This window comes from Ovis canadensis, chromosome 2, assembly GCF_042477335.2.
Source record: "Ovis canadensis isolate MfBH-ARS-UI-01 breed Bighorn chromosome 2, ARS-UI_OviCan_v2, whole genome shotgun sequence".
NCBI classification, from domain to species: domain Eukaryota; kingdom Metazoa; phylum Chordata; class Mammalia; order Artiodactyla; family Bovidae; genus Ovis; species Ovis canadensis.
Window position 1 is genome coordinate 12,170,706 of NC_091246.1, and position 12,814 is coordinate 12,183,519.

Here is a 12,814-nt window from a genome sequence, read left to right on the forward strand (position 1 = left end):
TGGGAAAAAGTTTAAATGTCAAGAAAGGACCCCACTCCGTGGTGTTTTATTACTAAAGAAGTGATAACAAATTATCAATTAGAAAATATATTGTAGACTTTGATTTTTATTTGCTGTCTTTAAGAAAATCTCAATTACGTCTCTGGTTGTTTTGGATTCCAAGGGTGATAAGTATAATTCTGTTTTGTGTAAATGTGTTCACAGGCTCATTTTTGGATAGTACCTCCCCTCTCTTGGCGATTGCTGCCTGTACAGCCCTGGGAGAAATTGGCAGAAATGGTCCCCTCCCAATCCCCAGTGAGGGATCAGGCTTTACCAAGCTGCATCTTGTGGAGAGCCTGCTAAACAGAATACCCTCCAGTAAAGAAACAAATAAGGCACGTCTCTTCCTTTTACCCTTCTCTTCTAAAAACTGTTTAATTTTGGGTTGTGGGTGATCTGTATATAGCCTTTGTGTGTGTGCCCCTTTGACCCAGTTACTCCAGTTAAGGCCCATAACTTGTTAAGATTAAATGCATCAAGTTTATTCTTCTGTCATGCAAAAGGTAGATAATAAAGTATTAAATAGTTATATGATTTTTATAATTTCAGACCAGCTCTAAATCTTAACCTCCTATAACCAGGTGGGTTTTAATAAGTTTGGGCATTGGTAAGCAGTGTGAGTCATCTCTGAGGAAAAGGACCTTTGAATGTGAAAGTGAAGTCGTTCCGTCATGTCTGACTCTGCGACTCCGTGGACTGCAGCCCGCTAGGCTCCTCTGTCCATGGGATTCTCCAGGCCAGAATACAGGAGTGGGTTGCCATTTCCTTCTCCAGGGGATCTTCCCAACTAAGGGATCGAACCCAGGTCTCCTACATTTTGGGCAGTTTCTTCACTGTCTGAGCTACCAGGGAAGCCCAGAGGATCTTTATAGTATTTTAATTTTAGATAAAAACCTTCATAGACTTTAAATTTTTTCTTTGGGATAAGAGTACCTCAGTGTTGAAATGTAAAATGATTTAATGAACAGAAAAACTCAGTTTACTGCAAGTTTAATAAATATGTAATCTGATTCTCAATCTAGCTAGTTTTTAAAACTTAGCAAGAAGATTGCAGTGTAATTTTTATTGGCCGTTATTAGCTAGTCATTACCATCCAAGCATATGCTGAGTGCATCACTTGCTTTTATTAACTGAATCCTCAGAAGGTCTAGTGAGGTAGGTATGCTTGTCATCTCTGTTTTCCCAGAGGAGGAACATTCAGAAAAGTGAAGTAACTTGCCTGAGGTCACACAGCCTCAAAGGCTACTAAAAGTGGTCTAGCTGTGACCCGATCTTAGGTTCCTTCTGGGCCCAGAACCTCCATTTATAACTGTTATGGTTTGTAGGGTTCTGAGCTGGTTAAAGACTTTGTGCTTCCTTCTTTTGTAGTGGTGGACCCTTAATAAACTTAGTTTCGTGTCTTTCAACCTCCAGTATCTTATAGACGTAATTCTGTAAAATTGGATGCTTGAAAAAAAAGAAAACTTGCACGGATGCATTTAGTTAGACAGACTCCTCCTCCCTACCTTCTCATTTTTCTCCCAGAAGACATTTTTCTGGGACTAAGCTGTTATATACTTCCTTAAAAAAAAAAACTGTCTGTTCTTCCAGATGAAAGAAAGAGCTATCCAAACACTGGGGTATTTTCCAGTTGGGGATGGAGATTTTCCTCACCAGAAGCTCCTCTTGCAAGGTCTGATGGATTCTGTGGAGGTATTTATATTGCTATCTGATTGTTAAGTCATTCAGACGAAAGGCATTTTTTTGTTGTTGTTGGAATTTTGCATGTTGTGAGGTTTTAAAATGAGACTTTGATTCATTCGTTCCCCAAGTGCTTAGAGTACCAGCCATGGGCGGTGCTATAGTCATAGCATTGATTGAGCCGCCTGTGCGGGGAAGTCCTTATCTCGCGATTTGTTCTGTAAAGTGTGGTGCAGGGTGAGTAGAGGGGAAATATACGCAGTCACCTGGCTGAGGGGAGTGGGTGCCGGTGTTCCGGTTGCTCTTGAGTCTGAGGTCTTCTAGATAAACGTCCAGTGTGGTGGAGAAGACCTCCAAGTAGCTGCTAGCCAGTGTGATCAGTGACTCGACACAATTGGCCCCAGTTGGGCTTTGGTTGTTTTCACTGACTCCCGTTTTTCTTCCCCAGCCTCTTTCTCCGTCTTTGTTCTGAGCTTTGAAAGACCCTTGTGTACTTCTTTCTCAGGGTGTTGCTGCGCCTCTTTGGAGACCTCCCCTGACCCCTCACCCGAGGGTGGATTTGCTCGTTCTTTGTGCTTTCCTGCTTCTCCATGGTTTCTTCACATTCACCACAGTTCCTAATTGCCCACTAGGCTGAAGGCAGAGTTTGCTTTGTGCCCTGCAGCCCATAAAACTGGGGCCAGGTGGTGTGACTGGCAGAGTCTTCATGAAGTATTTTTGAGGTGAAATTTTTTGACAAGAAATTAAACTCATGTCAGATTCTCCCTGGATGTCACTGATGTTGTAACCTCTTGCGGAAAAGTCTGTGATGTCTGGTTTCTCATCCTTTTCCTTTTTTTAAATCTGTGATATAGATGGGTTTCTTCCAGTTTTATATAAATAAATGAAGGTTTGTCTCGATTCTTAACTTGCTACTGAAGACATTGTAAGAGTTTAGAAATTTAGAAATATGAAGAACTTGAAACATGCTGGAGAGATTAAAGGATTAAAAAAAAAGAGCAAGAATCAGAAGCAAAATATCTTCACAGTGTGCTAGGACAGAGTTCTAAAGGGTGTGTGTGTGTGTGTTGGGTGTGTGTGTCTCTTTGCGGCCCCGTGTGCGTGCGTGTGTGTGTGTGTGTGTGTGTGTGTGTGTCTGATGACTCCTCGGCCCCGTGTGTGTGTGTGTGTGTGTATCTGTGTGTGTTCGTCTCTTAGTCGTTTCCGCCTCTTTGCAGCCTCGAGGTGTGTGTGTGTCTGTCTGTGTGTTAGTCTCCCAGTCGTTTCTGACTCTCTGTGGCCCCGAGAACTGTAGCCCACCAGGCTCCTCTGTCCATGGCAGGCAAAAATACTGAAGTGGGTTGCCATTCCCTTCTCCAGGGGATCTTCCTGACCCAGGGACTGAACCCAGGTCTCCTGCATTGCGGGCAGATTCTTCACAAGCTGAGCCACCAGAGACTGAGCTTGGATTAGCTAAACTGTCATTTGTCCCTGCAGTGTCCCCATAGCCCTCATGCTCTCTGCTCTTCATTCTCTTCCTATTCTCCACGTTTAAGTCTCTTCCGGTTCCTAGCAAACACGAGAGAGAAATGCCAGAGACTGGCCCAATTCCAGATCAGTTGTGATTCACAATTGTGAGATGTGTCAGTTTCCAAATCTGATTTTAAAAATTTGGGTATATGTATACAATATGCATAGTTTTGATTTTTGAAATAATTTCAGATTTAAAGTGAAGTTGTATGAGTAATTTAAAGGACTCCTCTATATCCTTCATCCAAATTCACCAAATTACATTTTACCACATTTGCTTTTTGGTTCTCTGGGTTTTTTCCCTGAACCATTTAAGGTGGTGATTTAATCACTAAGTTGTTGTGTCTGATTATTGCAGTCCCATGGGCTGTAGCCCGCTAGGCTACTCTGTCCATGGGATTTTCCAGGCAAGAATACTGGAGTGGTTTGCCATTTCCTTCCCCAGTGGATCTTCCCGATCCAGGGATCTAACCCTGGTCCCCTGCACTGCAGGCAGATTCTTTACCGACTGAGCTACCAGGGAATCCCTAACAACCATTTGAGAGGATCTTGCAGATATCATGTAATTTAAGTGTACAGAGAGGAGATGTCTGTCAGTGATAAAGGCCAGTGTTATTGTGCAGTTACTAACAATCAGGTGTCTACTAGTTGCCGTTTGTATGTTAACCGTGTTTAATCCCTATGGCCTGAACAAGGTGGGTGATGGTATTATTTATGCTCATGTTACAAATGATGTTGAGGCTCAGAGTTTAATGCTGTTAAACTTAACTGGTGAGTGACAGTATTTCCCTCGAGATGTGTATGGCTTCACAGTCTGTCCTTCTCCCCAAGTGAATGATTCCAGTCTTCCGAAGGTTAAAAACCGCTGCTTATTGGTTCTCTGCTTAGGTGAAAAGTGCAACGCGGACTTGGGAAAAGATCTTCAAGTCATTCTTGGGCGCTCTGTTCCCTCACCCTGCCCCACTTTCCAACCATCCTGTTAGAGCGTTTCAGGCAAAAGAGTGGAAACAAACAAAGCACACTGAGAAACAAGACCAGTAAACAGCCTTTTTATGGAAATGGATGATTTGGGGAAATGTTCTCTCTGACCCCTGGCTTTTGTCCCCTTCATTGCAGGCCAAGCAAATAGAACTTCAGTTCACCATCAGTGAAGCCATCACCAGTGCCGCGATAGGAACTGGTTCTGTGGCCGCCCGGGACGCCTGGCTGGTAACCGAGGAGGAGTACACGCCCCCCGCCGGTACCTTACAGTCAGCGAATCGGTGTATTCCCGCTGTATAACTCTCTTCTGTTCTTGTTCCCACCTCTGAAGCCAGAGGGAAAATATATACATTCCATTTTGACTCTTTCCAGTAATTGTATATGTCTCCTGAGTTCGGCTCAGTCAAGAAAGATAGCTGGTTAAAGGAGACGGAGCACAAAGTGAGCAAGGGCCGTTCCTTTAGTCCTCTGGCAAGGAGGCCAAGGAATTGGCTGTCGATTCCCTTCAGACCTGTGCTCTGTCCGTGAGGATTCCTTGGGGTGTTTAGCCAGTGTCAGAGGTCAAGGCCTAGCAATCTCCCAAGTTTTGTGTGCCCTGATTCTTTTTTTTTTTAATTTATTTTTTAATTGGATGAAAACTGCTTTATAATGTTGTGTTGGTTTCTGCCGTACAGCAACGCAAATCAGCCATAATTAGACATACATCCCTCCCTCTGGAGCCTTACTGCCCTCCTGCATCGTGCCCCCTGCATCAGTAATTTTATTTATTTATTCTTGGCTGTGCCAGGTCTTCGTAGCTGCGTGTGGGCTTTTCTCTAGTTGGTGGCAAGCAGGGGCTCTTTTCTAGTTGCAGTGTTGGGCTTCTCTTATTGTGGAGCATGGGCTGTAGGGTACTTGGGCTTCAGGAGTCGGGGCATGTGGGCTCTAGAGCACAGGCCAGTAAGGCGCCTGGGCTTAGTTGCTCCTTGACAAGTGGAATCGTCTCAGACCAGGCCGTAGAACCTGTGTGTCCTGCATTGGCAGGCAGATAGTTTACCACCGGGGAAGCCCACCCCTGATTCTTCATCACGCAGTGCCAATCATGCTGCAGGTGCGTCTCTCCACTAAGTTGCTCTGGCTTTCAGTGGCCGTGTAGGTGAAGGAGTGTGTACTTTCTTACTGCACGTTACAGGTAGAGTGACTTCACATCTCTTGTGTGCTGTGAGCATCCTCCAGGGCACAGGATGGCTCTCTACAGCAAGGTGTCCTGCTGAGGCTAATCCTGCCGGCCTCAATAGTGCCGAGGTTGGGGAACTCTGAAGGGACAAAAGGAGAACAGTGGTGTAGTAGCGGGAGGAGGAAGGCGAGGTTAATAGAGGTTGGTTTATGTGTTAGTTTTTAGATGGGAGATGGGAAAGATACAACAGAGAAAGAAGAATTGCTGACACCAGAGAAAATGGGGATAATGAAAATTAAGACAAAATTAACACAGCATTGTAAATTAACTATACCCCAATAAAAATTTAAAAACAAAGAAAACCATTTATTTTAAAACCTTCATATGCAGTTAAGGTTCCAAAGGGAATATGAAGGAGGGGAAGTAACTTTTTCCCCCTACAGTCACAATTTAAATGAGTAAAGTTACATTAATCATATGGATATTAAAAAAAATTAAGATAGTGTCCTAGAAAGAGAAGTTTTAGGTTCAGAGCAAAATGAAGAGGAAGGTGCAGAGGTTTTCCACACCCTCCGCCACTGCACATGTCTAACCTCCCCCACGTTGGTGATAATTTTTCATTCTGGGAAACTAAAGGTGTCTGAGTACATTTGAATGGTTATTTAGTTTATGCTAGGTTCTGAAGTAAATGATGATCAGTTCCTTCAGCAATTTATTGAAACACCTTATTTGTTTAGATATTAATATGTTGTAGGATTGTTCTGTTGAGTAAATGTTGACTAGCATTTAACATTTTTTTCGGAAGCTCTATTCAGTTATTTTAATTTGCTTCTTATCATTCTTTGCTTTTCCCTAGGAGCCAAAGTTAATGATGTGGTCCCCTGGGTGCTGGATGTGATTTTAAATAAACACATCGTCAGTCCCAACCCACATGTGAGGCAAGCAGCGTGCATCTGGCTCCTTTCCCTTGTGAGGAAGCTAAGTACCCATAATGAAGTGAAGGTAGGCCATCTATAAATGTGATCCAGGTCTATTGCAGTCTATTTATGAAATATTTATAATAGGTGGTCGGAAGGGAAATGTATGGGGGCAAGGGCCATTAACCTGTAACAGATACTTTTGAATAAGCTACACATGAAGGAATGAGGGCTGATACCTGGTATATATGAACTGGAGGATGATTCTTAACTTGAAGGTGTAAAGTCAGAGGAAGTGATGAGGACGGGGAGGTTTGGACTGTGTGAATAGACTGCTGTCAGTGGTACAGCCTTCAGGTAATTTGGCCACCTTCACAGATGAGAGTACAGCAGGGTTTGTGACTGCCTCAGGTTGTGAGACTTCACAGGTGGTGTGTACCCTGAGAGCAAGATTTCTGTCTCCCAAGGGGTAGAGTTTCAGTGTTCTGAATGTCTCTTTTGTTATTTCAGTCTCATCTTAAAGAAATCCAGAGTGCATTTGTTTCTGTTCTGTCAGAAAATGATGGTAAGTTATTGGCAAATATTTGATTTCCAAACTTCTTTAAACTTGTATCTTAAATTTTGAAAAATCTGGATTATGACCATAAGAGAAGGCTACAGGAAACTTGATTCTTATGCACTTATTCATTGTGTGTGTTAATTCCTCCGTTGTGTCCAACTCTTTGCAACCCCATGTACTATAGCCTGCCAAGCTCCCCAGCTCATGGTATTCTCCAGGCAAGAATACTGGAGTGGGTTGCCATGCCCTCCTCCAAGGTATTTTCCTGACCCAGGGATCAAACCCACATCCCTTGCGTCTCTTATGTCTCTTGCATTGGCAGGCAGGTTCTTTACTATAGCGCCACCTGAGAACCCCATTAATTGTATTCATTAATGAATCATTTATTCATCAGATCAGTTTTGCATTTGAAAGTGGAGCCGAGGCTATGTTTAACATGCGTAGCTTCTACTAAATAATAGCTTTCTTCTACTTAGGATTCATTTTTTCCCTTTGTGATTTAAGCTAGGAGAGGGGGCAAATATATGTGTTAGATATTTAAATAGTAGCTTTGTTTTATAAATTGTTTTAAACATGTGATATAATATTGACCTTTCATTTAAAAATTACCGGTGGGTTCTCCTGAAATTGATTACCTCTCACGTGTGCACCTTGCATCCACTGACCGTTTGTCACTGTACACTGAGGCCCAGCCGGGTTGGCTCGATTTGTGAGTTGGATATTGTGTGAATGCAGTTCTCATTTACAGGGACTTGGCTGGTGTCCTGTCCACTCAGATGATTTAATACATTTTTTAACAAAATAGGTTGATGGTGTTTTCATATCTTTGCTTTGATATCATTTTTAGTTAATGTTGCAGGTTTATTAAAGTTTTTTTCACTTGATGGCTAGAGAACAAATTTTTATTAATATTGTTTTGTCTGACTTTTGTGTAGAACTGAGCCAGGATGTTGCCTCAAAAGGCCTTGGGTTGGTGTATGAACTGGGCAATGAACAAGATCAGCAGGAATTGGTTTCTACTCTTGTAGAAACACTGATGACTGGCAAAAGGTACTGTGAACTTGAAAACTTCAGATTTGAACATGCAGGGCAAGTTTTGTACACACCAAGAATATGCAGTGAAAGAAGGAGAGTTCAGTTTTTGAGTTTCCTGTTTATTAAGCCTTTTCTAAATTGCAAGTCATCAACTGCTATGCTGTGGACAGCAGTTTAATTATCCAGTGGATACTGTTTAGAAAGTAAACTAAATTACTGTTCACAAACATGCCAATAACTCAGGCTTTGAAAACTGAATGCTCTCGGGACAGGTAAAGCATTGGATTACAGAAGTACCATAATTATGATTGGCTAAACAGAAATGAAGACAGGAGAGAGGGCTTGCGTGTCCTTCACAGTCTGATCTGTGAAGAGAATCGATTTGTTCTTCCTGGACTTTATTTTACAGAATTCTCAGGCTAATGGGAAGGGCGAGTTGGCTTTTACATCTTGCTCACTGTAGATACTTAGTAGGGAATTTGATTTTATCGGTTTACGGCTGAAATGTTTACATTAGTTGAATGGCAGTATGAAAATTTTGAGGCTCATGTAAATTCTTGCTGTTGTTTTTGTTTAGAGCTAAACATGAAGTTTCCGGAGAGACAGTGGTGTTTCAGGGAGGAGGTCTCGGCAAAACCCCCGACGGGTAAGTGTGCCAAATCCACCCATCATTGGAGACGCCTTCCGTCCAGTGGAGAGGACACTCACCAAGTTGATTTCCAGCCTCGTGGGAAGTGTTGTGTGTTAGCGGAAGAAGACCCTTCAGAGAAAAAGCATAGGGTTTTAGATTCAGTTTCCTGGAAACCAGACTGAGATGGAACTCTATGTGCTGGAATTTGATTGAAGGGGACCTTGGGGTTCTCACCTGGGGAGTGAGGGGGCAGGACGTGGCCAGGAGCCAAGAAGGAGCTGAACTGCTGCCCACATTTACGAGGTCCTGACCCATCAAGGAGCCCGGGACTGGACTGGGAGGGCGATTCAAAAAAGTTCTTATCACTCTAGCTTAGAAAAGACCTAGGGAAGACAGAAGTTGTCTTCAGACGGCTCTGTCAGGATCCGCAGACTTTGGGGCACAGTGTACAGAAGGATTATCGCGGCCTTGGAGGTGGCGAGGGCTGTACCCACACGGGCGTCGTACGTGCCTTAGGTCACTCACCAGCTGTTGCCGAGAACTGAATGTGGCAACTTCTTATTTTCTCTTCACCCTGGTTCTCTGCCTCTGTGGTAAAGAGATAACTCAATATTGGAAATTCAGTGGAAATAATTTTAAGATGTCCTAGTGATATTGGTAGTGTAACTTTTGTTAGACTGGAGGTAGAGAAATACATGACTGCGTACTTTTTGGTTCTTGTTTTTAAGCCAGGGCCTCTCTACTTACAAGGAGCTCTGTTCTCTGGCAAGTGATCTTAGTCAGCCGGATCTGGTGTATAAATTTATGAACCTGGCCAACCATCATGCAATGTGGAACTCTAGGAAGGTAAGTGGCTGTTGCTGGACAGTTTTGTGTTTTTGTCTTCCCTTCAAATCAAACCTGCCTCACTGGCAGACAGTGAAAATTGATAACGCAGTGTGTTTTGTACAAGTCTGTGGTGAGAGAGCTCTATCCCACCCCAGAGCTGATATAGTATTGATACTGGACACTCAGTAAATCAGGCTATCTTCAGAGACAAGTCTAGGAGGGAAAATTTTGTGGTATTTAATGCATTAATATTTTATTGCAGTAGGTGTGTCTGAGCTACTTCATCTTGCTACTGTGTTTCTAGGGTGCTGCTTTTGGTTTTAATGTAATTGCTACCAGAGCTGGAGAACAGCTGGCTCCTTTCCTGCCTCAGCTAGTTCCGCGTCTTTATCGTTACCAGTTTGATCCCAACCTTGGCATTCGACAGGCCATGACAAGCATTTGGAATGCACTGGTCACTGACAAGTCAATGGCAAGTATCTGTGAACCCCGGTCCCAGGTTACAGGTGGGATGCAAACCCAGGCTTACCTTCCTTTCTCCTCTGTATACCTGTTCGTTTAAACAAATAGACTTTCTTTCATCTTTTTGCTTTCTTCCTCCTTTCAAGGTACCAAAGATGCTCATGGCAACATTTACTGAAACCTCAGAAATGAAAGTGGTGAAATGTCTAGTGGGTGGATGGTTAAGGAGATGCAGTATATCCCCACCTGTGGGAAACTATGTCTGTAGCACTGATGCAGTGGAGAACAGGAGGTAGATGAGGAGGCAGGCAGTTACCGTGATTGGCTGCTTCTCTTATTCGCTCGCATTGTTAGATACTAGGATTTCTCAGGACTTGCCTCTGAGTACCTTTTTCTCTCTCCACTTTCTCCTTTGAGATGAGCTCTCAGTTCCAGGGCTTGTAAATGTCACCCTGACTGTGACGGTTCCCAGTCTTATTCTTCTGACCCAGGCACGACTTGTGTTCCTGACTTCACTGCCTGCTTGACATTGTCACTTGGATGTCATTTCAAGATATGTTAGACAGACCACATTCAGAACAGGTCTTAAGAGAAACGGCCTTCCCTTGGGACTTCCCCAGAGGTCCAGTGGTTAAGACACTATGCTTCCACTGCAGCGGATGCGGGTTTGATCCCTGTTCTGGGAACCAAGATCCCACATGCCATGTGGCTGAAAACAAAAACTGTTGCAGCCTTCCTGCTCTCTTCTTCCACGTTCATCTATTTCCCCAAGCTGCAGAACTGGGCGGCATCTTGTTGCTGTCTGTCTCATCCCACCCTCAATTGAATCTAGTAGCAAATTCTGTTGATTCTTCTCCCAAGGTATTTCTTTCTTTCCTTTCTTTTTTTTTTTTTTTAAACTGCACAGTGTGGTTTGCAGGCTCTTAGCTCCCTGACTGGGGATCGAGCCTGAGCCCGTGGCAGTGAAAGCACTGAGTCTTAACTACTGGACTGCCATGGAATTCCCTGCAAAATATTTCTTGAATCTACCCTCTTTTTTCCCTAATTCTTCCCTAATGAATACGTTGTCATCTTTCTTTTCTATTTGCCCTCCTTCATTGACTTACCAGCAGTAAAAGTGATTTTTAAAAATGCAAGTTAGATTGTGTTTGGGGTTGAAATCCTTTGGTGGCTTCCTAGATCACTTTATTTTTTATTGATTTATCTTTTCAAGCAGATAATATTTTTATCCAAGGATGGGAGTAGGTCAGGGAGCGTTCCATGGTGGAAAACATGAAAATATCCTGGGCTGAATAATATAGTTTCCTTCTGTTATTGATTATTGATGCATTATTATTTGTTATTATTCCATTATGATCAAACACGTTTTGTATGATTTCAGTCCTTTTAAATGTTTTGAAACACTTCATGACCTTGCAGATAGTGACCCTGGAGAATGTTCCCTGTGTACTTTAGAAGAATTTGCATTCTGCTATTATTGAAAAGAAAATGTTCTATAAATGTCTGTTGGATCTAGGTAGTTTATCTTGGTGTTTATCTCCTGTCTAGTTATTCTTTTTTTCTGTTTTGTATTTCTTTAAAAGTTTTTTAAAATTTATTTTCAGTTGGAGGGTAATTAGTTTACAAGATTGTATTGGTTTCTCCTGTCAGCAACATAGATCAGCCATAGGTCTATGTATGTCCCCTTCCGCTTGAAACTTCCTCCTACCTCCCATCCCATCCCACCTCTCTAGGTTGTCATGGAGCACCGAGTTCAGCTCCCTGTGTTATGCAGCAAATCCTAGTTCAGTTAAATAAACCCCATGACCCTTACTGTGTCTTTCCATCCCTAAGCACGATGCGGCCTGTTCCTCTCTCTCCAGTCTGGTGCTGGAAGGCACTGGAGGGTTTCCCTCTGAGGGTTCGACGAGTTCTGTTTGCTCTAGGAGAGTACTTGGTACAGATGAGCAGCCGAGATCTCGGAGGCTGAGTTCAGGGCCCAGGCCGAGGCTCTTGAGATGTGAGTGTCATCTCTGTGCGTGGAAGGTAAAGCCACAGGTGTGGATGGGATCACTGTGAAGGCTGTCTAGAGACATGGCTTAGAAAGGCATCAGTTTCTTTCATCTTAGATGAGTTATTCCCTTCCTCTCTTGGTTTTCTTGCATGCCAGTGAGGATAACAAAACCTCTCACCTATGAGAGTAAAAGTGGAAAAGCCATACGTTTTGAAGTTCTGTTATTGTTGTTTAGTTGCTAAGTCCTGTCTGACTCTGCGACCCCACGGACTGCAGCATGCCAAGCTCCTCTCTCCTCTACTATCTTCCAGAGTTTGCTCCGATTTGTGTCTGTTGAGTCGGTGATACTGTCTAACCATCTCATCCTCTGCTGCCTCCTTCTCTTTCTTCCTTCCCAGCATCAGGGTCTTTTTCAGTGAATTGGCTCTTCATATCAGGTGGCCAAAGTATTGGAGCTTCAGCTTCAGCACCAGTCGTTCCAGTGAATATTCAGGGTTGATATCCTTTAGGATTGACTGGTTTGGTCTCCTTGCTGTCCAAGGGACTCTCAAGAGTCTTCTCCAGCAGCACAATTTGAAAGCATCTATTCTTAGGTGGTTTGCCTTCTATATGGTCCAACGCTCACACTGTATATGACTACTGGAAAAACCATAGCTTTGACTATACTGACTGATGTTTGCAAAGTGGTATCTCTGCTTTTTAATATGCTGTCTAGATTTGTCATAGCTTTCCTTCCAAGGAGCAAGTGTCTTTTAATTTCATGGCTGCGGTCACCATCCACAGTGACTTTGGAGCTCAAGGAAGTAAAATCTGTCATTGCTTCTGCTTTTTCCCTCTTGTTTTTTGCCGTGAAGTGAGGGGACTGGTTGCCATGATCTTAGTTTTTTGAATGTTGAGTTTCAAGCCAGCTTTTTCACTCACCTCTTTTACCTTCATCAAGAGGCTCTTTAGTTCCTATTCACTTTCTGCCATTAGGGTGGTGTCATCTGCATATCTGAGGTTATTGATATTTCTCCCAGCA

The 12,814-nt window shown here is 43.2% G+C and overlaps 1 protein-coding gene across 4 annotated transcripts in view; it reads left to right on the forward strand.

Annotated features, from left to right (window-relative positions):
• Positions 1 to 12,814, forward strand: part of ECPAS (Ecm29 proteasome adaptor and scaffold) — a 108,753-nt gene that overhangs the window by 69,498 nt on the left and 26,441 nt on the right. For all 4 annotated transcript variants that reach the window (XM_069575442.1, XM_069575445.1, XM_069575446.1 and 1 more), the window contains 9 exons: positions 205 to 377; positions 1,633 to 1,734; positions 4,348 to 4,471; positions 6,225 to 6,370; positions 6,796 to 6,850; positions 7,780 to 7,894; positions 8,457 to 8,525; positions 9,239 to 9,356; positions 9,643 to 9,810. In XM_069575442.1, coding sequence (XP_069431543.1) covers positions 205 to 377; positions 1,633 to 1,734; positions 4,348 to 4,471; positions 6,225 to 6,370; positions 6,796 to 6,850; positions 7,780 to 7,894; positions 8,457 to 8,525; positions 9,239 to 9,356; positions 9,643 to 9,810 — 1,070 coding nt within the window. The remainder of the gene's footprint in view (positions 1 to 204; positions 378 to 1,632; positions 1,735 to 4,347; positions 4,472 to 6,224; positions 6,371 to 6,795; positions 6,851 to 7,779; positions 7,895 to 8,456; positions 8,526 to 9,238; positions 9,357 to 9,642; positions 9,811 to 12,814) is intronic.